General features: G+C 42.9%; 1 protein-coding gene across 2 annotated transcripts; it reads right to left on the bottom strand.

Moving 5' to 3' along the window:
* Window positions 1-737: 737 nt before the first annotated feature.
* LOC139391675 (zinc finger protein 574-like) lies at window positions 738-20,475 on the bottom strand. 2 transcript variants are annotated; one of them, XM_071139106.1, is made up of 7 exons: window positions 20,171-20,475; window positions 16,474-16,616; window positions 14,917-15,736; window positions 14,190-14,721; window positions 12,120-12,217; window positions 10,587-10,975; window positions 738-1,698 (listed from the first exon to the last, which is right to left on the bottom strand). In XM_071139106.1, the coding sequence occupies exons 2-7, from the start codon at window positions 16,612-16,614 to the stop codon at window positions 1,189-1,191; spliced, it is 2,490 nt and encodes an 829-aa protein (XP_070995207.1). In that variant the 5' UTR covers window positions 16,615-16,616; window positions 20,171-20,475; the 3' UTR covers window positions 738-1,188. The 2 variants fall into 2 exon arrangements, with proteins under 2 accessions (XP_070995207.1, XP_070995208.1); XM_071139107.1 differs by having other exon boundaries at window positions 16,474-16,623; window positions 20,172-20,450.
* Window positions 20,476-25,525: the final 5,050 nt, after the last annotated feature.

Raw genomic sequence — 25,525 nt, 5'->3', positions numbered from 1 at the left:
GCTTGAGGAGAACGTGAAAAGAGAATATCCAAGCCAGCAATTTGGTTCGGATAAGCACTTTAGTCTAAAACAGGTAAAAATGTGAAGACATTAGCCTCATTCATTCTTGATCTGACTAAATTGGAAATAATACGACAACGCAAATGACCCGACACTTATCCTTCATTTCAAGGTTTATATCAGATCAACGTGCAGCCATTCCGTTTTAACGACACCCCCTGCGATGCATACACACCATAGGAAGTGAGGGCACTTCAAGCTTGATGCTTCATTTGACAGCACAAGTGTCTCATTGACTTAACTGCCTACATGCCCATCTGCCCGCATTGCAGGCATGCTCCTGGAAAAACAGATCAATTTCAGTTCCAGTCTGACCTGGTGTCAAAATTTGCTGGCATTCTAAACAAGCCTGGCTGGGACTGACACCATTAGCACTTGGATGCCTCTAACCCAGACAGCTGCCAACAGTCGGCATCTTTAGACCTCCCTCCCCACCGCATCAACTGCTGTCAAGGGATTTGTTACCACAAATATACCACTAAATAGCTTTCCCACGCCAAACAATCTCTATCTGAATCAAAGCCTAGTTTACCTAGCTTTGGGGACCCTTTTCGTGAGTGGGTTTTGTGATTCACAGATCCTTCAGTTCACCTCGTTATTAATTCTCACTCTGAGCAAGGGAGAACAGGTCATTGTTGACTAGTAACAGTGAGTAAAACTATTTAGAAACAGAAACATTTTGTCAAGCAAGCACTTTAGTGAAGGGCTTACATTTATTGTCTTGCCAATAAAACCCATTGAATCATTTGAGAGAACCCCCATGCTGTCTCCCTGCAAAAGGATGCAAATTAAATGGAAAGAGCATTTTATTCAAAGAAATACAACAGATTGTGAAGGCACTCTGTGTCAAATTGAGATTGAACACAGGCTCAAAAACATTCTTACTAGAAATAACTTACTTCAAAGCCATTCTATACATCTGTACTTAAATTGAGAACTGATCCTCGTAATCCTAACACCGCAGCAACCCTTCACATTTTATTTATTCAAGTCCCACTTCACTCCGTTCCCCTCACTCCCTGCTCTCCACCCACTTCTTAACCTCCTTTTAGATTGTGACAGTTCTTCTCAGAACTGATTTTCATCCAGGTGTCCTTGGCAGCCCCTTGTGAAATGTCTGAAGTTGCATCAACTTTTCACCCGCTGCTCACCAGGCTGCTCCACGATGACCTCGATGACCACAGTCCCGGCCTGCCCGTTGCCCACAGCAACTGAGGGGTGCAGGAGGACAAGGGGAGCAGATACAGAAGAAGACCCTCCCTGAGAGACCACTTGGGGCTGAACAAGTAAGATCGTACGCACAGCCGCCTGACCCTCCATATTGTCCATATTCCCCTGTATTTTGAGCCCTAGGACAGCGGTCTGCTCGCTGATGCCCTCTTGTGGCTGTGTGGGGGGGCAGCAGCGGTGGGTCTTGCGGTGCTTTCCCAGGTTGGAGAGGGAGCGGAAGGCCCGGTGGCACACGGGGCAGGAGAATGGTTTCTCGCCGCTGTGAGTGCGGGCGTGCTCGGTGAGCCGGGCGGCCAGGACGAAGCTCTTGCCACAGACACCGCAGACGAATGGACGCTCGCCGCTGTGCAGACGCTCGTGGTCGCGCAGGTGAGGGATCTGCCGGAAGCTCTTCCAACATTGGGAACACTGCGGAGAGGAAAAGGAGGAGGGTAGGGCAGGAAGAAAGAGGCAAGGTTGGAGTAGGAGGGAGGGAGGGAAAGATACAGAAAGACAGTTATTGCTAATGTGAGCACTCAAAAACATTATCAGGTAGAGGAAAACAGCGTTTAAGTGAAAATACTTTGAAAAGGCTACCTTACAATGGCCTTTAGATACTGGCCCAGAGTGTTCAAAGATTAATAGGGGTCTAATGAGCTGCTAAGAGCTTTATTCTCAACACCCTGAGCCTGGAGTGTTACCCAATAGACGGTTGCTAGGTGACGTACAGTGTCTTGCAAAAGTATTCATCCCCTTGGCCTTTTTCCTATTTTGGTGCATTACAACCTGTCATTTAAATCGATTTTGGGGGGGATTTCATGTCATGGACATGCACAAAATTGTCCCAATTGGTTTAGTAAAATGACAAAAACAACTTGTTCCAAAAATGTAAAGAAAAAATACAAAACGGAAAAGTGGTGCGTGCATATGTATTCACCCTCTTTGCTATGAAGCCCCTAAATAAGATCTGGTGCAACCAATTACCTTCAGAAGTCACATAATTAGTTAAATAAAGTCCACCTGTGTGCAATATAAAAGTGTCACGTGATCTCAGTATATATACAAACACCTGTTCTGAAAGGCTCCAGGGTCTGCAACACCACCAAGCAAGCGGCACCATGAAGACCAAGGAGTTCCCCAAACAGGTCAGGGACAAAGTTGTGGAGAAGTACAGATCAGAGTTGGGTTAAAAAAATATCAGAAACTTTGAACATCCCAATGAACACCATTAAATCCGTTAAAAAAAAATATGGCACCATAATAAACCTGCCAAGAGAGGGCCGCCCCACCAAAACTCATGGACCAGGAAGGAGGACATTAATCAGAGAGGCAGCAAAGAGACCAAAGATAACCCCGAAGGAGCTGCAAAGCGGAGATTGGAGTATCTGTCCATAGGACTACTTTAAGCCGTACACTCCAGAGCTGGGCTTTACGGAAGAGTGGCCAGAAAAAAAGCCATTACTTAAAGAAACAAATAGGCTAACATGTTTGGTGTTTGCCCAAAGGCATGTGGGAGACTCCCCAAACATATGGAAGAAGGTACTCTGGTCAGATGAGACTAAAATGTAGCTTTTTGGCCATCGAGGAAAATGCTATGTTTGGCGCAAATCTAAAACCTCTCATCACCCTGAGAATACCATCCCCACAGTGAAGCATGGTGGCAGCATCATACTGTGGGTATGTTTTTCATTGACAGGGACTGGGAAACTGGTCAGAATTGAAGGAATGATGGATGGCGCTAAATACAGGGAAATTATTGAGGGAAACCTGTTTCAGTCTTCCAGAGATTTGAGACTGGGACAGAGGTTCCCTTTCCAGCAGGACAATGACCGTAAGCATACTGCTAAAGTAATACTGAGTGGTTTAAGGGGAAACATTTAACATTTCTTGGAATGGCCTAGTCAAAACCCAGACCTCAATCCAATTGGTATGATTAAAATATTGCTGTACACCAGCAGAACCCATCCAACTTGAAGAATGGGCAAAAATCCCAGTGGCTAGATATGCCAAGCTTATAGATAAGGGGGTGAATAGTTATGTACGCTAAAGTTCTGTTATTTTGTCTTATTTCTTGTTTGTTTTACAATAAAACATATTTTGCATCTTCAAAATGTTAGGCATGTGTAAATCAAATGATACACCCCACCCCCCAAAAAAATACATTTGAATTCCAAGGCAACAAAATAGAAAAAAATACAAAGGGGGTGAATACTTCCGCAAGCCACTGTACAACGCCTCCTATCAGCCATGTTGGAAGACCACCATTTCAATTCTTCCGACGACAACAGCTGAGTGGCTACCCCAAAGTTCATGATAACAGTGCTTAAAAACTAGTTGATTCATCACCAGTCAATTTCTATGCAGTAATTGGCTGCTCTAAGGCAGGAAATCATGTTTTTCCAGATTACTCGCAATCATGAAACACTAAAAGGAGATATGACTGACTAAGGCTCTACAGACGGTAGTGCGTACGGCCCAGTACATCACTGGGGCCAAGCTTCCTGCAATCCAGGACCTATATAATAGGCGGTGTCAGAGCAAAGCCCATAAAATTGTCAGAGACTCCAGTCACCCAAGTCATAGACATTTTCTCTGCTACCGTGTGGCAAGCAGTACCGGAGCACCAAGTCTGGGACCAAAAGGCTCCTTAACAGCTTCTACCCCCAAGCCATAAGACCGCTGAACAATTGCTCAAAATGGCCGACTGACTATTACATTGACACCCCCCCCCCCCCCCCCATCTTTTTGTACAATGCTGCTACTCATTGTTTGTTTATTATCTATGCATAGTCACGTCACCCCTACCTACATGTACAAATGACCTCTAACCTGTATATAGCCTCGTTATTGTTATCTTATTTTTGGTAAATATTTTCTTAACTATTCTTGAACTGCCCTGTTGGTAAAGGTAAGTAAGCATTTCACGGTAAGGTCTACACTTTGTTGTATTCGGCGCATGTGACAAATAAAGTTGAATTTGCCTCAAGAACTGTCAGAAAAGCGAAGAAACCTTTTTGTCCATCAAGACCTGAACCCAGACAGCTGTCAGTACAGGGTCTGCTCCGATCATTTCATCACTGATAAGTCTGATGAATTTCAAGTTTAGTTTAGCTGTTACGCTAACTAGGCGCTGACAATTCTAAGTTAGCCAACATTAGCTAGCTAGCTAAATAGCTGGTAGTCTAGCTGTTAGCGTGCATCTCTTATAGGCAGTGCGTGAGTTTCACATTTTTGAGGAAGCTATTTTTCACTACAAAAATGCACCTTTATAATAAAACATTGCATGCATCGATCATCACATTTGCAGACTAATGAAAACCTATTCCTAATGTGGTGAGTAGATTGAGTTATATTAATAGCCTAATAAATTGACTATCCAATCTACAGTGAGGGAAAAAAGTATTTGATCCCCTGCTGATTTTGTACGTTTGCCCACTGACAAAGAAATGATCAGTCTATAATTTTAATGGTAGGTTTCTTTGAACAGTGAGAGACAGATTAACAACAACAAAAAATCCAGAAAAACACGTCAAATGTTATAAATTGATTTGCATTTTAATGAGGGGAATAAGTATTTGACCCCCTCTCAATCAGAAAGATTTCTGGCTCCCAGGTGTATTTTATGCAGGTAACGAGCTGAGATTAGGAGCACACTCTTAAAGGGAGTGCTCCTAATCTCAGTTTGTTACCTGTATAAATGACACCTGTCCACAGAAGCAATCAATCAATCAGATTCCAAACTCTCCACCATGGCCAAGACCAAAGAGATCTCCAAGGATGTCAGGGACAAGATTGTAGACAAGGGCTACAAGACCATCGCCAAGCAGCTTGGTGAGAAGGTGACAACAGTTGGTGCGATTATTCGCAAATGGAAGAAACACAAAATAAATGTCAATCTCCCTCGGCCTGGGGCTCCATGCAAGATCTCACCTCGTGGAGTTGCAATGATCATGAGAACGGTGAGGAATCAGCCCAGAACTACATGGGAGGATCTTGTCAATGATCTCAAGGCAGCTGGGACCAGTCACCAAGAAAACAATTGGTAACACACTACACCGTGAAGCACTGAAATCCTGCAGCGCCCGCAAGGTCCCCCTGCTCAAGAAAGCACATATACATGCCCATCTGAAGTTTGCCAATGAACATCTGAATGATTCAGAGGACAACTGGGTGACAGTGTTATGGCCAGATGAGACGAAAATGGAGCTCTTTGGCATCAACTCAACTCGCCGTGTTTGGAGGAGGAGGAATGCTGCCTATGACCCCAAGAACAGCATCCCCACCATCAAACATGGAGGTTGAAACATTATGCTCAGGGGGTGTTTTTCTGCTAAAGGGACAGGACAACTTCACTGCATAAAAAGGGACGATGGACGGGGCCATGTACCGTCAAATCTTGGGTGAGAACCTCCTTCCCTCAGCCTGAGCATTGACAATGGGTCGTGGATGGGTATTCCAGCATGACAATGACCCAAAACACACGGACAGGGCAACAAAGGAGTGGCTCAAGAAGAAGCACATTAAGGTCCTGGAGTGGCCGAGCCAGTCTCCAGACCTTAATCCCATAGAAAATCTGTGGAGGGAGCTGAAGGTTCGATTTGCCAAACGTCAGCCTCGAAACCTTAATGACCTGGAGAAGCTCTGCAAAGAGAAGTGAGACAAAATCCATCCTGAGATGTGTGCAAACCTGGTGGCCAACTACAAGAAACGTCTGACCTCTGTGATTGCCAACAAGGGATTTGCCACCAAGTACTAAGTCATGTTTTGCAGAGGGGTCAAATACTTATTTCCCACAATAAAATGCAAATCAATTTTTAACTTTTTTGACATGCGTTTTTCTGGATTTTTTTGATGTTATTCTGTCTCTTACTGTTCAAATAAACCTACCATTAAAGTTATAGACGGATCAAGAATCGGCTTTCTATTCCGCAACAAAGCCTCCTTCACTCACGCCGCCAAACTTACCCTAGTAAAACTGACTATCCTACCGATCCTCGACTTCGGCGATGTCATCTACAAAATTGCTTCCAACACTCTACTCAGCAAACTGGATGCAGTTTATCACAGTGCCATCCGTTTTGTCACTAAAGCACCTTATACCACCCACCACTGCAACTTGTATGCTCTAGTCGGCTGGCCCTCGCTACATATTCGTCGCCAGACCCACTGGCTCCAGGTCATCTACAAGTCCATGCTAGGTAAAGCTCCGCCTTATCTCAGTTCACTGGTCACGATGGCAACACCCATCCGTAGCACGCGCTCCAGCAGGTGTATCTCACTGATCATCCCTAAAGCCAACACCTCATTCGGCCGCCTTTCGTTCCAGTTCTCTGCTGCCTGTGACTGGAACGAATTGCAAAAATCGCTGAAGTTGGAGACTTTTATCTCCCTCACCAACTTCAAACATCTGCTATCTGAGCAGTTAACCGATCGCTGCAGCTGTACATAGTCTATCGGTAAATAGCCCACCCATTTGTACCTACCTCATCCCCATACTGTTTTTATTTATTTACTTTTCTGCTCTTTTGCACACCAATATCTCTACCTGTACATGACCATCTGATCATTTATCACTCCAGTGTTAACCTGCAAAATTGTAATTATTCGCCTACCTCCTCATGCCTTTTGCACACAATGTATATAGACTCTCCTTTTTTTTCCTACTGTGTTATTGACTTGTTAATTGTTTACTTACTCCATGTGTAACTTTGTGTTGTCTGTTCACACTGCTATGCTTTATCTTGGCCAGGTCGCAGTTGCAAATGAGAACTTGTTCTCAACTAGCCTACCTGGTTAAATAAAGGTAAAATAAAAAAATGTATTTGTCAGTGGGCAAATGTACAAAATCAGCAGGGGATGAAATACTTTCTCCCCCTCACTGTGCATAGCTGAGCGCATAGTGGAATAGGCCTTTAAGGCCATATCAGATACTTTTTTTTCTTTGCACAGGAAATATTTGGCTTTCGATAAACACATTTCATGCAACTCTACTACACTTTATATGACTGGAGACATAAGCAATCTTTTTTTAATACGACAAATCACAGGGTAGCCTAGGCCTTCCTTGCTGAGACTGACAAACAGAACAATAAAAACAACCTTGTATTGAATGCAACCATCTCATCTAGGCCGGCGAAAAGGGGAGACACAAATTGTACAAAATCTCAGACAATGTTTTGAACGGTCATCCAACTCGGAATGCCAAGTCGGAAACTCAGGCATTTTTCTAGAGCGCTGACTTTCCTACCTGAAGATCACTGACGTCAAGATTTGACTTACCTCTACTATAAAAGTTAACAATTAAAACACTTCACTTCAAAAGAACCAACACTTTATTTCATATAATTTCAAAGTGTACAAGTGGGCTAACTCATAAGATGTCTAACCGTAAAGGTTAGACATTTTAGTAACATGTAGGCTATTATTACTAAAGCATCATTTCAGGTGAAAAAAAAGTGATAGCAGTGGCGGTCAACGTTGCTCCACTGATCACTGTTCTACTTGCTGAGCAGACTTCTATTCCAGCCCAGCAATAGCACACTTTAGTTATCAACTAAATTAGGTTTGATAAGGCCAATCAGGTGTGTTAGTGCTGGGCTGGAACAGAAGCCTGCATACCCAGCAGGGTTGACCTGCTCGAGTTGTAATAGGTTTATACATTGTGTGTGACTTAATTATTATATTTTTTTTGTTTACATTTGCTAACATTAGGTACACATATAACCCATGGTATACAAGGGTGTATACCCTTATTCTCTCGGGACATTCACTGAGACCTTATCTGCAGACAGGGTTCCACAGCTCTCTGTATCTGAGGACCGAAGACATAAACAGGCTTCATTATACTCAAATTAGACAGCACGGAATATTATGCAATATCTCTGTCCTCAGTTTCTCTCGCTAGGTACTAGAACTGGAGAATATATTCACAATGTCCTCCCACAAAAGATACCTGCCCTATCCAAAGTAGCCTACTCTCTCCCTTCTCTGACAGCTAGAGCTGCTAACATTAATCCTTTCACCCTCTTCCATGACTGTATGCTAGCTACCTAGCTATGAATGCATGGAGTTTGTGTTTTAATTTACAATGATAAATACATCATGGTAGCTAACTATCTAATATGAAGTTAGCTAGCTGGTAACATTTTATTCATTTAGCTAGCTATACAGTATGTAAAGTTAGCTAGCTAACATTACGTTAGCAGCTCATTTGAGTTAGCCTGCACATTAGTTCCTGTAGTAAGGTAGCTAGCTAATATCACATAGTCAAAGAAAAATTAACTTACTTAAATAGGTTCTCCCACTGAATCAGTTTTCTGGGTCCTTACAAAAAACGAAATCATGGGCAATCTTCCCGATGATAGCAATACGCAGCCAGCCATGTGGACGATTGGAGGACTTCCAGGGAGGGAGAGGTAGAGACAGGCCAAACTTGGCAGAAAATCTGTCTCCCTCCAGCAGTTGGCTATTTTTCGTTGTTTTGACTACCAAGCAAGGAGTTTTTGTATGGAGGTCAATGAGTGTCGATTTTGGTCAACAAAAAAATGTATGGCTTATTTGCTACGTAAGGTTTATTTAACCTAATAAAAGTTTTTGTAATGCTTAAGTTGTTACGAGTGTACTGATCTAAGTAGGAGACGTGACATCCTGGCAACTGAGTAAAAACACTTTAGATCTTGAGATGGCTATGCATATTCATGGTATGAGGCTAGTAGCATAGCATCGCTCTCCATTGAATACAGGCGCATCAAATACTCAGAAAAGGATTACAATAATTTGATGTATCCACCAACCCAAAAAGAAAGGATAGGTGGGAGCTTGAAAGCCCACCATGCCACTCTGTGGACAACAACTCCCATTGTTAGGGTGGAGAGACATTGTACAGTGAATACGGAAAGTATTCAAAATCCTTAACTTTTCCCACATTTTGTTAAGGCATTATTCTAAAATGGATGAAATAGTTTTTCCCCCCTCATCAATCTACACACAATACCCCATAATGACAAAGCAAAAACAGGCTTTTTGCAGAAGTTTTTGCACATTTAAATAAAATGTAAAAAACGTAAATATCACATTTACATAAGTATTCAAACCCTTTTACTCAGTATTTTGTTGAAGCACCGTTGGCAGTGATTACAGCCTTGAGTCTTCTTGGGTATGACGTTACAAGCTTGGCACACCTGTATTTGGGGAGTTTCTCCCATTCTTCTCTGCAGACCCTCTCAAGCTCTGTTGGGTTGGATGGGGAGCGTCGCTGCACAGCCATTTTCAGGTCTCTCCAGAGATGTTCGATAATGTTCAAGTCCGAGCTCTGGCCGGGCCACTCAAGGACAATCAGCGACCTCCTTGACCAAAGCCCTTCTCCCCCGATTGCTCAGATTGGCCAGGTGGCTAGCTCTAGAAAGAGCCTTCGTGGTTCCAAACTTCTTCCATTTAAGACTGATGGAGGCCACTGTGTTCTTAGGGACCTTCAATGCAACAGCAATTTTTTGGTACCCTTCCCCAGATCTGTGCCTCGACACAATCTTGTCTCGGAGCTCTACGGACAATTCCTTCGACCTCATGACTAGGTTTTTGCTCTGACATGCACTGTCAACTGTGGGACCTAATATAGACAGGTGTGTGCCTTTCTAAACCATGTCCAATCAACTGAATATACCACAGGTGGACTCCAATCAAGTTGTAGAAACATCAAGGAAAGGGTCTGAATACTTATGTAAATAAGGTATACGTTGTTTGAAAAAGTTGCTAAAATTTCTAAAAACCTGTTTTTGCTTTGTCATTCTGGGGTATTGTTTGTAGATTAATGAGAAAAAAAGTGTATTTAATCCATTTTAGAATAAGGCTGTAACATAACAAAGCAGAAAAGGTCAAGGGGTCTGAATACTTTTCAAATGCACTGTATATGGTTCATTCCTACAGTTACTGATGGTCTGGTTTCCACCAGACTGACTATGGTCTTCCAACAGGGTGCCTGGTGTGGTTGCTAGGTGATTTGTGACGCAACTGAAAACCCTCTATACAACAACCTGTTGAAGGGGACTAAAGCCGGACAATTTGTTTATCTAGAACTGGTATTTCGGTTGACAAGTTGGAGTAACAATTAACACAGGGTTGCCCTAATACAACCTTTGGTCTATGTAGGGCTGCAAAAATCATGAAACTGTGTCCCAAATTCCCTTGTTTTTCAGAGAGTATTTCTGGAATCAGCAGGGAATGAGCTGAGAGGGAACCCTCTACCTTAGAAATCTGAAAAAGCAGGGAATTTGGGGAAATTTTGCAACCCTAGACCTGCATTGACGTCTTTCACCTCTGACCTGAAAGGGCTTCTCCCCCGTGTGGACTCGAAGGTGGACGCTGAGTGATGAGCCGGTGGTGAAGTCCTTCTCACAGTGATGGCAGTGGAAGGGACGGGGCTTGGGGAGGTCGGCGGCAGCCACCGTGTCCCCGGGCGCCGGGCAGTGGGTAAGGAGGTGCTCTTCCAGGGAGGCGGCCGTTGCATAGCGCCGTCTGCAGGGGGTCATCGGGCAGCGCAAGGGGGTCTGGCCGGCGTGGGACAATCTGTGGAGGTCCAGGCCTTCCTTGGTGACACAGCGATGGCGGCAGAACTCACAGTCCAGAAGCCCTGTGGTCTTGTCCCGCCTTCCGCCTTGGCCACGGCCTCTACCCTGGCCTGTTCCCGTAACCAGGCCTATGTCCACCACTCCTGTACAGAGAAGAAAGTCTGATTACATGGCACAGAAGCAGCCATGTTAAGTGAGCATATGCATAAAAGCAGAGGGTTAGAAACATAGAAATTTACATGGTTGATAATATCAGTGAATATATCAAAAGAACTATACAATAACAAGGAAAATTACCAAAGTCCTAATTTAACCAAACGAAAATACTTCAGTTGAAATACACCACCGTTCAAAAGTCTGGGGTCACTTAGAAATGTCCTTGTTTTTGAAAGAACATTTTGTTGACCACTAAAATAACATCAAATTGATGGACAACAAATGTGCTTTCTTTCAAAAACAAGGACATATCTAAGTGACCCAAATCTTATGAATGGTAGTGTAGAACATCTTCCATCTTTGTAGGCAACAACTTCTAACAGATACACTAACATTATTACGGGGTAAATAAAGTGGCGGGGGAAATTCATTAGTCAAAGTGAAAGGGGGAGTATTCACAAGGCTGAGATGACTGCGCGAGGCCTTGTAAGTTGTGTTGCAACACTGCCCTTGACGACCTCGGTAACTGGGCCCGAGCCAGCGTGATTTAATAATGATAACAAAGAACAAAAGCAACAACATAAATCAGCAGGTAATGGCCTGTGAAACGCACAACGCAGCGTATTAAAATAGATCATGTGTTCTGACAGGGGCGGCAGGGCTGGCAGTTGTACGGCATTGTGGGATAGCAGGGGGGATTTCCCTCTCCGCCAAGTCCTTTCTCTTATACGTTTAGTTAGCGGTTAGTGGTTCATATGGATATGAAAGCCCGCTGACTTTATTAAATGTCATTTAAACGATATTACGCTGGCGCACTCACCCGCAGAGTACGGGCGCGATCCATCGCTTAGCCGAGGGCAGACTTGATGTAGGGAAGAGCATATGGCACAGAGACTGGTGTAGATAAGCGTGCATATGCAAAGCAACAGGCAGACGGCCAAGTGTAGTAATACAGGCAAGCAGGTGCTCGAAGAGCCACCCACACAGTCAAACACACACCGAGAAACCCACAGAATGACATCACGCAGGGCCATCTAAACCATGCGGGTAAAAGATGAAAGATTTGAGGGCACAGACGGGTAAAGAAATCCACACAGGAACGCATGCACACACTATTAGTATTACTCTGACCGTTGTGTGTGAGAGCATGAAGCTTCAGCCTGCTCTTGTGGAAGAAGTGTTCCCCACAGATGGAGCAGGTGAACGGATACTTCCCTGTGCGAGAGTATCTGACGGCCATTTCAAGGGAAAAGAGAGGGGAAAAAGAGACCATTAGATATGTTTTTCTGAAAATATAGAGATAACATTTCAAGCGAAAAGCCCTTATTTCCAACATTCACCATAAGGCCAGGATTCCTTCCTTACCATGTGACCAGACCATTTCCTTACCGCGTGACCAGTCCAGGAAAGACTTCTGGCCCTAATCATGGTCCTATATGCAATTCACAATAAGACAACATCTACACCACCTCATACAAATTCAACATAGGACAGCCTTATACATGTGTATTCAAACAGAGTGGTGCTAATATATTGTAGACTGTTTAAAGCTTTGCGCCACAAGTCATGACTGTTGATCAACACAATCCTTCTGCAATAGACATGACACGTATAACACTTCTGACCCTGTGTTTATCACATTCCCTCTCGCATATAATAAAAGCTGTGTTGTCTGTGTGTGTGGTAAACTGTCCTAGTGGATGATGCAATCAGAAATCGTCTGAATGAAAGCTAATGAGTCGTGGCGCAGTGTCATTACTTCCACCCCCCCAAAACAGTAAATTATGAGTGAGAGCAGGTTGGTTGGCACTGTGCTGGATTGTGTTCATTAGGCACCAAATGGAAGAAAACAGGCTGAAACAGGGAGGGACTACATGGAGTAGTCTAATAAGAACATAGCATTTTTTAGTTTTCAGATGAAAAACATTTTGCTACGGTGTGCCATAATGAATACTGGTGTCTATGATGGGTGGTGAAGAGCAAAAATAGAACTCCGGCCTTCAGCCATGTTGTTGCTAATGGGCTAGTCACATAATGGCACGTCCGTGTGTGTGTGTGTGTGTGTATGTGTGTGTGTGTGTGGGGGGGAAGTCTTGTGTAGCCACATAATGGTGGGTCCCACCAGACAGATCTCTCAATGTGATTACACTGTCAATACATATCCTCGGGCAAGAATTTAAAAAAAATTGCAATGGAGTATACCCATCACTAACGAAATAAGATTGACCACAAGCGACTTATAAATCGATTCCTTATACCTGTGTTATTATACTGGGATTTGTTATGTCCATGATGGTCGGGAACTATTGTTGATTAACTATTGAAGCATCCGTCTATTAATAATACAAATATGACTATTATAAATTCCATCATTGACTGAACACTTTCCCGCTTCAAATGGTCAAATACTCCAGTCACCCAAATCATAGACTTTTCTCTCTGCTACCGCACGGCAAGCGGTACCCGGAGCGCCAAGTCGGAGACCAAAAGGCTTCTGAACAGCTTCCACCCCCAAGACATAAGACTCCAACACACACACATACACACATATTGATGCCACACAATCTTCACACATGCTGCTGCTACTCTGGTTTATTACCTAGTCACTTTAACCTCTACCTACATATTACCTCAACTACTCCTTGTATGTAACCTCGTTATTTTATTGTTATTAACTTTTAAAAAAACATTTAATTAGCTCATTTTTTCTTTCTTTTTAAGTTGGGAAAGGGCTCGTAAGTAAGCATTTCGCGGTAAAATCCACACCTGATGTATTCCGCACATGTAACAATGAACATTTGATTTGTTTGTCATTGGTATAAACTACTTTGTATCTCTGTGCACATTAATTAATACACAATGTCAAATGTACAGTCTGATGGTTCTGTATGTACGAACGCAGGCCTTGCCTTCATGTGTTCAATTGTATTGTATGAGCACAGAGCAGGATGTATTTAATTATGCTCTCGTGCTTCCCATGATAACGCCTTCTCAATTGACCCAAAGTATTGTACTGGTCTGAATGAAGAGCAATCGGTAATCAACTTAGTATTGTGCTGTTACACAATGTAATTACCAGTGTTTTTTAAACACCTCAACTAAGAGGCCACATCTAAGCAGGCATAGAGAGAGGCATAATTGCCCCTAAGGTGATAAAGTTGAATTGAATTCAGGCCAAACTGAATTGATGCCCAGACATACCTGTGAACTGGCACCTGAGATGACATTCGGAAGCAACGTGGATAATCAGGGCATTTGTATCGAAAAAACGTTGGGTACTTTGAGTTCTTTGACTCTGCATCATTGACCACACCGCGACCCTCCTCCTTGACTGTGCCCTCCTTCATCACAACACCATCTTTGTTCAAGGCATCCTGGCGTTCGTGTAGTAGGTGGTGGGTCTGGAGCGTGCCCAACAGCGTGTAGTTCTTGCCGCAGCGCAGGCAGGTGTAAGGCTTGCGGGCGCTGTGGGTGATACGGTGGCGCGTCACGCATCTGTTGTAGGCGAACGTCATGGGGCAGAGGTCACACTTAAACGGCTTGAGGCCTGAGTGGGCCTGGATGTGGGTGCGCATGCGGCTGCAGCTCTTGAAGAAACGCCCGCAGTGGGGGCACGGTCCGAAGTGGTCCCCGGGTGTTGTTTCCAGGGCCGGTAGGGGGGTGGAAGAGTCAGGGAGGGTGGTGGTAGTGAGGGGTGGATGGGTCGGGGTCTCTTCTCCGCCACTCACCACAGCTGAAAGAATTACGGAAGTCAATAATGAACACTAAAGTATGCACAAAATGTGAGAAAACGTAAGAGGTGCCCCTGGATATTATTCAATGAAAAAACAGATGAGCATTCTCCTTTTCAAGATGTTTTGCTACATTGTACTCTACTGAACACAGCCCAGTCTTCCATGTTCCTTTAGTAAGCCTACCTAGTACCTACCACTGTTGCTTTTCCACTGGAACAGAGGCGTAGGTAAAATGTGGTCCACCCGGGGTGTGCAACCCTCCGAGTCCTGTACCCCTCTGTCTCGATGCTGCCTGCGGTGGTAGAGGTACTTAGTAGTGTTCATAAAGCTCTCTCCACACACGTCACAGTGATGTAGCGCCCCCGGCAAGCCGTGGATGGCCACACGGTGCAGCTTTAGCGCCGACTCAGTGTTGAAGCCCGAGCCACAGGCCGCACAGAAGGAGGTCTGGCTCGAGGAGGAAGCAGTTGGATTGGAACTACAGGCAGCAGGGTTTGTAAACATGGGAGTGTTGGGGAAGGAATGCTGGGAGTTGGAGTTTGTTTCTGATTCCAATTCATTCTCAATGCTATGTTCTTGTTCCATCCCTCCTCCATAGTCTACCTCTTCCTCCCTCTCTTTGTCACCATCCTCCTCTATATTCACATCCATCCCTCCATCACTCTGTCTCTCAACCCCCTTTTCATCTCCTATCGCAGGCTGACACTCTGTGTCCATTTCCTGGTCCCTTGGTTCTGACCCAGTGGTTGCAGAACAGTCACCCAGCTTGCTGTGCTTCTGCCACAGCTCCAGGGACTCAAACAACGCCTCACATTCCCTACACTGATAGTGGATGAGCAGGGCCGGGCTAGTCAGGTTTTGCGTTTGGGTCTGGTTCTGAGGGATGTTGGAACCGGTCGAACTTCCAGTCGCTCTCTTCTCTATGAGGGAGTGCAGGTAGGGCAGGTTTGGGTTTTGGTTTCTCTCTTGGTGCTGGGATGGTCCATTCTGAGACTGAAGCACCACTCTGGAGCTCTAGGACATCACCACACACATAGAGAAATGAAGGAAATACTTGAAACACAGAAAACACAGAGTTATACAAAAACCATTGTTATTTTTCTGATCACTTAATTCATTTTTCGATGCATTTTCTGAATGCTTGTCATGAGTGCAAACCTGTTGCAAGCTGATTAGTTTGTTGCTAAGGATAATAGGTAGCTAGGGACAAATTTTCATAGCAACATAATGCATTAGCTCAGGGAGTGTCACGCACCATGGTCCTCAAGGGCCACCGGGTCTACTTTTCACGTTTCTCCCTCCCTGACACTTATGTGATCGATATGACATGTCTCAAATGGCACCCTTGGGCCCAGAGGGTCTAAATAGTGCTCAATAAAGGGAATAGTCTCCCATTTGGGACACATCCAAGGTCTCCAATCCGATGAAAGGAGGCTATGATGAATAGAGGCAGACAACCTGCAGCCCACAAGGACTGTCTGGAGGTTCAGAAGTGGTTGATACCAAACATTTTTCCTTGTAAAGATCTTAGTCATCACTATCTGCCCAGGCTAGAAAAGGACAAAGTTAACAGATTTTCTAACCAAAAAAACTATTTTAACTACTTTCCATGACTTTAACCCTAACTTATCCTTACTCCTAATCCAACATAAAGAACAAATAGCTCATGTTCATCATCTCGATCACAAAGTCTTGCCATTTTGGTCCTTTCAAACATGGCCATCTAGCGACTTCGCCCACGGCTGCAGTACCTCGGTCTGTGCTGTAGGTGGCGCTGCAGGCACCGTCTCCTCTGTGTTGACAGGTTGGCAGGTGAGCTGATGAGAGATCACCACCTCCAGAGAGTTGAATATCTGGTAGCAGGTAGAGCACAAGTAGAGGGAGGAGTCCATACCTACAGCAGAGAGGAATACACACATTATACACAAAGTAATACAGTAAAAGTGCACACACACACGATTGCAACCCAATGAACCCATGATTTAAGCAAACACACAAATACTCAACAAGACTGTAATCCAATTAAAACACACACACACACCAGGACAGAGAGACACAAACACAGTCACAATGGCTCACATACAGCTGTCAGCCGTCCCTATCACATTGAATGCTTAGTGATGGATAATGCTGGTCGGCTGACATACGGAGGCTGGCTGCACATTAGCTGTGCAGCCGGGGGGGGGGGGGGGGGTGTGAAACAGTCAGTGTGAATTTCTCTATCTATTGTCTCTCTCTCTCTTCCTCATCCCTGTCTTTCATTGGACAGTGTGTGAGCTTTCTGAGGGTAAAACAGATGGCTGTTCAACTGTTTGGCTAGGGACCCTTTCTGCCTCAGCCTCCATGTATACGCACGCGCGCGCACACACACACACACACACACACACAATACACAAACTATGACCCTCGCATCAGAGCAGATTACACAGACACATGCTGCACCATTTGGTTTCCCTTGGATTGTCACACGCAACCGAGTGTCTATCCGCGTCTGGTGCCGTTAATAACAATCGCAATTCGATTTTGACCTCGATAGGCGCTTGGAGCTAAATATGTTTTAAACGCGTGGAACAGGGTTAATTTACTGAGTTGGCATGATGTAACAGGAGAGTGCAATACCCAACACAACTCTAAGGAGATATGGGAGATCTTAGATGTGTTTCCCAATTTCAAACTCTTATGACTGTGCCGATCCTGACAACCTTAACCTCGGAGCTCTGTGTCGATCCCAGGGGGTTTCGCCATTCTAACGATGTGGACTTCTACTAAACATCTAAAAGACTAAATTAAATATTCAATCACCTTGGTTGGGTGAATTATAATATGGTGTGGCAGTGTGAGAGTAAAGCATGTCTGTCAACAATGTTTCATCTATTTAGTCAATGAATAGTAAATCACTCACCGTATTAATCTTCAATTTCCAGTCAAAAGTGCTGCCCATGCACTTGTTTGTACACTGAGGCGGTGGGTTTTGGTGAATATAAGCCCTTTTATTTTGCATCTTTGCAAAAAATGTGTTTGTAGAAGGTTATATAAAACTACAGAGAAACTGTGAAATATGGGAGACTGTTGTGCTGATAGTTATAGAATGCCAAACAGTTGGCACCATTGCTGACAGCAGCCTTCAGTGCAAAGCAAATACTGATGGACTGTGCAATGAAGCCCCCAGGCTTAACAGCGTATAATGTGCAAACGCCGAGGAATTTCCAAGGAGACGAAACCATTTTATTTTAAATCCCTTAAAAGCTTTGGCACTCGAGCTTGCCTCTCTAACACTGTACTTAAGGTTAGATATTTTAATGATTACATTTTTTTTTTAAAGGAAAACATTGGCAGTTAATCACGTGCACAGGTAATAACCAGGCAACACATCTTTACATACTAAGAGGATTTTTTTTTTAAGAAGAAAAAAGTTAAACATGTCCTCATCAATCTACACACAATACCCCATAATGATAAGTCGAAAACAGGTTTTTTGAAATTTGCTATGAGACTAGAAAATGAGCTCAGGTGCATTCTGTTTCCATTGATCATCCTTGAGATGTTTCCACAACTTGGAGTTCACCTGTGGTAAATTTAATTGATTAGGACATGATTTGGAAAGGCACACACCTACCTATATATTTTCAATGTCAGAGCAAAAACCAAGCCATGAGGTCGAAGGAATTGTCCGTAGAGCGCGGAGACAGGATTATGTCAAGGCACAGATCCGTGGAAGGCTAACAAAACAATTCTGCAGCATTGAAGGTCCCCAAGAACACAGTGGCCTCCATCAGTCTTGTTAAATGGAAAGAAGTTTGGAACCACCAAGACTCTTCCTAGACCTGGCCACTCGGCCAAACTGAGCAATCAGGGGAGAAGGGGCTTGGTCAGGGAGGTGACCAAGAACCCAATGGTCACTCTGACAGAGCTCCAGAGTTCCTCTGTGGAGATGGGAGAACCTTCCAGAAGGACAACCATCTCTTCAGCACTCCACCAATCAGGCCTTTATGGTAGAGTGGCCAGACAGAAGCCACTCCTCAGTAAAAGGCACATGACAACCCACTTGGAGTTTGCCAAAAGGCACATAAAGGACTATGACCATGAGAAACAAGACTCTGGTATGATGAAACCACGATTGAACTATTTTGCCTGAACGCCAAGCGTCATGTCTGGAGGAAACCTGGCACCATCCCTACAGTGAAGCATGGTGGTGGCAGCCTCATGCTGTGGGGATGTTTTTCAGTGGCAGGGAAACCAGTCAGGATCGAGGGAAATATGAACGGAGCAAAGTACAGAGAGATCTTTGATGCAAACCTGCTCCAGAACCCTCAGGAGCTCAGACTGGGGTGAAGGTTCACCTTCCAACAGGATAACAACCCTAACCACACAACCAAGACAATGCAGGAGTTGCTTCGGGACAGGTCTCTGACTGTTCTTGAATGGCCCAGCAAGAGCCTGGACTTGAAACTGATCTAACATCTCTGGAGAGACCTGAAAATAGCTGTGCAGCGACACTCCCCATCCAACCTGACAGAACGTGAGAGGATCTGCAGAGAAGAATGGAAGAAACTCCCTAAAGACAGGTGTGCCAAGCTTGTAGCATCATACCAACGACTCGAGGCTGTAATCACTGCAAATAGTGCTTCAACAAAGCACTGAGTAAAGGGTCTGAAAACTTATGTAAATGTGATATTTTAGTTGCTTTTTTTATACATTTGCAAACATTTCTAAACCTATTTTTTCTTTGTCATTATGGGGTATTGTGTGTAGATTCAGAAAAACAATGTAATCCATTTCAGAATAAGGCTGTAACTGTGGGAAAAGTCAAGGGGTCTGAATACTTTCCGAATGCACTGTATGTGGCAATTCTGCCCCTAGCTATAAAAGAAGTAATCTACTAGATGCAATGAACCAATAAACCATTATATATTACAGGCCTAAACACTTCACTGCATTCTATTGTACATAAAGTCTCTTGTAAAATCAGTGGCCTAACCTTTGATAAACTTCTCAGAAATAAATTCACTGTGAAATCCATCCAAGCCTAAGAAGTGGTACTGTTCAATATTGGGATTTCAGTTAAGTATTGGTGCATATATATATATATATATATATATATATATATATATATATATATATTTTAGTCTGATTTAAACCGTATGCAATGTCGCCCCCTGGCGAGCTATATACAACTTCACAACTTGTGGAAAGATGAGTGTGTAAAGATATAGTTGCAGGCCTAAGTGTAGGTAGATATTTATGTTCAAATATTATTTTGAGCAGATGGTTACCCCGATCTTGTTTGAGATATTGATGCAAGTGACATACATTTATATTGTTTTTGTCTTGTCAAGCATTATTCTTTATGCATACATATTTACAATATTTAAATGGTTCTAAAACATTTCCAGGTGTTGTTAGTAGCTGCATTGTTTGCGTTCTTGTATCAAAGTGGGCTAACTGTACCTGCAAGCCAGACAAGTGGCGTTGGTTGCTATCCCATCGAGCTGAGAAACACTATTGCGCGTGCTTTCTATGGTACAATGGCCGCACCTCTGTAGGTCGATCGTCTATATACTCCCTCTTTCAGAATACATTTTCCTCTCACGAATGCTTGGTTGCTTGAATACAAATGATCGTCTGCTTCTCGAATAAGCTCAAAAAGTAAACGGCCTTTCATGAAATGACATAAATGTATTGATACTAACTGCAAATCGACGCTAGCAAAATGTTTGCCAAAACATTCGTTGACGTCCTCCTAGTAAAACGCTACTCGATTGGTTACTTTGGCGCGGAATATTCACCAATCACGTAACGTCTTTGGAAAATTCGCTACTTGCGCTTCAAATTAGCAAGCAAGTGGCACTGGCTGGCTAGTGTGGTAGCATTTGAAGAGTAGGTACAGTACATTGTAATACTGGTGCTGTTTTATATTAAAGCTGCAATATGTAACTTTTTGGGGACCCGACCAAATTCACATAGAAATGTGTCATAGACATGTTATTCTCGGTGAAAGCAAGTCTAATAAGCGGTATATCTGTTCTGTTCTTAAATTTAGTTTTTGAATCTTTTACTTTCAGTTTTTTACACTAGTTTAGGACAATGCAGAAGGCTCAGAGCGGTCTGGTAGGCTGTTTGGTGGTTTAAGCCAGCTGGATTTAGGACCGCAAGGACACCACAGAGCGTGCGAACAGAAGCAGCTATTGCCTGTGTGTTATGCTTTTTCTCTGAGTTGTAAAAGTAAGCAGAGCAGAAACAGGCTACTCTTTTTATTTGACTGATGTAGCTGGCAAGGTAACTGCTGTTTGACTTATTAAAAAAAAAAATATTATTCCCGTGCTGAGCTAGTAGTGCAACTGACATGTAATGTTAGCTAATGTTTCGTCCCCTCTCGAATGAAGTTCTGTCTGAGGTGAATGAACTAGCTAGCTACCACAGCCAGTTCAGCTCTAGCCTCCGGCTATCTGTCAGGTCGCAGTATCTGACATCTGTTGTGTGTATGGAAATGTTTTGTAGACTTTATTTTGTCCAGTTTCAACAGAAGTAAATTAACTTGGCTTGTTTTCGCCAGTTGATGTACCATTGGAGTTACCAAAAGTTGGCTAATATTAGATGTTATTTTGGCCACAATCAGTCAGTATAGCAATGTAACTTTATTGGTCTGTCAGTTTCCCTATCTAATTCCCTACTAATTGACACGGTATAAACAGCTCTACAGGCTTCACTGTCATGGTGCACAGTCAGTACACAGCACTATGGTCATCATGTCTTAAAACCACTTAAGGATCCGCCCCTTTTTTCATTTTTTTTGCCTAAAATGACTTACCCAAATCTAACTGCCTGTAGCTCAGGCCCTGAAGCAAGGATATACATATTCTTGGTACCATTTGAAATGAAACACTTTGAAGTTTGTGGAAATATGAAAGGAACGTAAGAGAATATAACACAATAGATATGGTAAAAGATAATACAAAGAAATGGTTAAAAAAAAACCTGTTATTTTGTAAAAAAAAAAAATTGTACCATCATCTTTGAAATGCAAGAGAAAGGCCATAATAAATTATTCTAGCCCAGGTGCAATTTAGATTTTGGCACTAGATGTGCAAAGTTTTAGACTGATCCAATTAACCATTGCATTTCTGTAATTTATTTTTGTCAAGACTTCCCTAATGTGCCTCATTTGTTTATTAATAACTTTTCATGTTCAAAACTGTGCACTCTCCTCAAACAATAGCATGGTATTATTTCACTGTAACAGCTACTGTAAATTGGACAGTGCAGTAGATTAACAATAATTTAAGCTTTCTGCCAATATCAGATATGTCTATGTCCTGGGAAATGTTCTTGTTATTTACAACCTCATGTTAATCGCATTAGCCTACGTTAGCTCAACCGTCCCGTGGATGGGACACCAATCCCAAAGAAGTTTTAACAGGATCAGATGGGGACAGGTGTCCCAGCAGGGTCAGACAGCCAGGAAAGACCAACCTATGGAGCTCAGCTCAGGTGAATTTTCCAGTATATTTTAACAATCAGTGAATGGATACAAAGTTCCCTCTTGAGTTGATGGGTAGACTACAGTCAGGGATCTGGGAATAATGGTAATTTCACTTACTGAACCATTTATTCTATTGAATAATATAATGTATAAATTAACACCCAGAGAGCAAATCAAGTGCTGGCCAATCAGATAGCTCAGATAACTGTGTCTGCACAGTTACCTTGCACCTGCACAGTTTCCTTGCTAATTAATCCATGTAATATAGCCTACAACGTCACAATAAATTCATTATTTATTTTAGACAGGTCTAAAGAAGCATAATATGAAGGAAATGTAGTCTATTTCAGAAGAACAGAATAGCATACTCTGAGTTTTCCTTATGTTAGGTCCTGATCTGGCTAGCAGGCAAGATTTGCTTAGAATTCCGTGGCATTATTTTATAGTATGAAGAATACAATTGAACAAAGCTGAATAAAATAGAAAGGATATTTTCTCCAAACGATTTGAGGGAGCGCGCACATGCAGCTATTTGCTAGGGTCAGTTTGTTATATCTGGAGTACTTCTCCTGTCCTATTCGGTGTCCTGTGTGAATCTAAGTGTGCGTTCTCTAATTCTCTCCTTCTCTCTTTCTTTCTCTCTCTCGGAGGACCTGAGCCCTAGGACCATGCCCCAGGACTACCTGACATGATGACTCCTTGCTGTCCCCAGTCCACCTGGCTGTGCTGCTGCTCCAGTTTCAACTGACCTGAGCCCTAGGACCATGCCCCAGGACTACCTGACATGATGACTCCTTGCTGTCCCCAGTCCACCTGACCGTGCTGCTGCTCCAGTTTCAACTGTTCTGCCTTATTATTATTCGACCATGCTGGTCATTTATGAACATTTGAACATCTTGGCCATGTTCTGTTATTATCTCCACCCGGCACAGCCAGAAGAGGACTGGCCACCCCACATAGCCTGGTTCCTCTCTAGGTTTCTTCCTAGGTTTTGGCCTTTCTAGGGAGTTTTTCCTAGCCACCGTGCTTCTACACCTGCATTGCTTGTTGTTTGGGGTTTTAGGCTGGGTTTCTGTACAGCACTTTGAGATATCAGCTGATGTACGAAGGGCTATATAAATAAATTTGATTTGAAATAAATTTGATTTGATTTGTGTTGCGCGGTTAACAAATAAATAGGTCCTCCTATCTGCTTAATTTAGAGTTATTAATGTAACTTTAGTTGTTCTACAAACGTTGGGCTATACGTTTAGATGTTTAATACATTGTAAGGCCTCATGATGCGACTCTAATGATGATTTGAAAAAAAAGTTGCTTAAAAGGCATGAGCTGTGCTTTTGAGAACTGTCCACATTTACTTTTCGTCAGCCAACAAGATGAAAAGGTCTAACGAACAGCAAAAGCACTAGCCTATGTCAATCTACTATTCCCTATAGTACAAAAGTCAACCTATTCTAATCTGTGCGTGAAATAAATATTCCAAACATAGTCTGGGACCGTTGTGGGATGCGATAGATCCCAAATTAATACAACCACTAGCATCAAAAAAACTTTTTCAAGCATTGTTGCTGACGCAACAGATCAAAACGATTAGCTTAAAATGTTGATCGACTATTAGGCTATTTCTTCACATTAGAAGTGCAGCAATGCGCACATGGCAGTAAGCTAGAAGTGCAAATGTTCCATTAGCGGGAAAACACCATTATCAAAAGTGACTGCAAATGCAATTATGCATGTAATGCTTTTATTATAAAGGTGCATTTTTATGGTGAAAATGATCTTCCCCAAACTTGAAACTCATGTGCTGCTTATGTATACCAGTTAGGCTCTACACCCGTTGTAAAGCAGATTAATGTGCTTAATTTTAACATGTTATTTGGCCACTTTAGTTGTGATACAAACCTTAGCAAAACATATAGACGTATGGGCTAGGCTACATTTAGTGTGTGACTATGATTTATTTTTAAATTGCAAAAAAAAAAAGGCATTGTTTCTTATGCTGGGCATCATTCACAAGTGATAGGCTAATATTGTCATCCATCAGACTATTCTTAATTTCATCTTGTCTTTACATATACTAAATAATATATGTGTGAAATTTGTTTTAAATTTAGAATGGACCATTATCATTTACCTGTATCGAAACAGGGGCAGGGGGAAAAATACATGTAATGTATGCACTTAAGTAGCGAATGGAGGACGCTTTTCCAGTGGTTCATTTTCATGCCAGCAAGGTAGGCTACACTCCTGTTGTAAATGTAAGCAATATGCTTAATATTAAAAAAGTTCAGAAATAAATATAGTAGGCCTAGCCTATAGAAAGCTGATGGGTTCCTCCTCCTTTTAGTAGAGGCCATCACTCTGTTTTCTCGCACAATTGCATAGCCTATAGAAATATTGTGCAACCTGAGCTCATGGGCTCTCATGAAGTGTTTGATTAGATTTTTTTCAAATACATTTGCATTGATGTCAGGGATTAGAGGGACAATAGAGTGCTGAGTACCAGGCAGTTAGCAAGTTTGGTAGGCAACTAATGACCAGCAGCAGCATCAGAGCTTGAAGAAGCCTAATTACCTTGACTAAACGGTCATGTGGAATTTGACTGCCTTCATGACTTGTGACAGCGGGTGTGGCGGTAATACAGTCACCGCAACAGCCCTACATAGGAGTAACATGAATTGGTGCATGAGGCAGAAATAATGCAGAGCGACTTAAGTTTCTCCATCAGCTGGAAGACTGTCCCCTTTTCTTAGTGTAGAGAGGAGGGATGATGAGTTGGTGAGAGGTAGCCTCCCTCCCTGCCCTCACTGATCATCAGATGCAGGCCATCAGTACAGTAAAAAAAGAAAATTATTATGCTCACTTAGCTGTGCCTCACAAGGAATACAACGAATGATCTATTACCAGTGTGATCATATACCTAAAATGTGGTCTGAGAAGAACAAGATTGGCAGGGCAATTCAAGCATAGCCAATATGCAGTGATAATGTATTGGGCTGCACAAACCTCATTGTTACAGAACTGTTTTTAATATGTTAATGTTGCATAGGCTTATGTTTTTTAAGTCATCTGAGCGGTAGATCTCAGCTTGCATTTTGACACAGAAAGGGATCTTGACTCAGATAAGGTTGGTGACCACTGCACTACACTGTACCTGCTTGTTTTGTCACAAACTGATATTAAGGCAGAGTGATTTCTGTATAATTTATCTTTAAGTGTGTAAATGCTGTGTTTATTGTTGCACATCAAGCTAAGCCTAGGAACGGTAAATCATCGGTGATGCAATGCACTGACAACATCTACACAAAATATTAGGGATATTA

This window comes from Oncorhynchus clarkii, chromosome 32, assembly GCF_045791955.1.
Source record: "Oncorhynchus clarkii lewisi isolate Uvic-CL-2024 chromosome 32, UVic_Ocla_1.0, whole genome shotgun sequence".
Classification (NCBI taxonomy): Eukaryota; Metazoa; Chordata; class Actinopteri; order Salmoniformes; family Salmonidae; genus Oncorhynchus; species Oncorhynchus clarkii.
Note: the sequence above shows the minus strand (reverse complement) of the source record. Positions and strands in the feature narration are given on the sequence as shown.

Excerpts from the sequence above, each read along its gene's own strand:
- LOC139391675 (XM_071139106.1), bottom strand. The coding sequence starts at position 16,614 with ATGGACTCCTCCCTCTACTTGTGCTCTACCTGCTACCAGATATTCAAC. Across the intron at positions 15,737-16,473 it reads CACCTACAGCACAGACCGAG|AGCTCCAGAGTGGTGCTTCA; the intron begins GTACTGCAGCCG and ends GTGATGTCCTAG. Across the intron at positions 14,722-14,916 it reads CCAGTGGAAAAGCAACAGTG|CTGTGGTGAGTGGCGGAGAA; the intron begins GTAGGTACTAGG and ends TAATTCTTTCAG.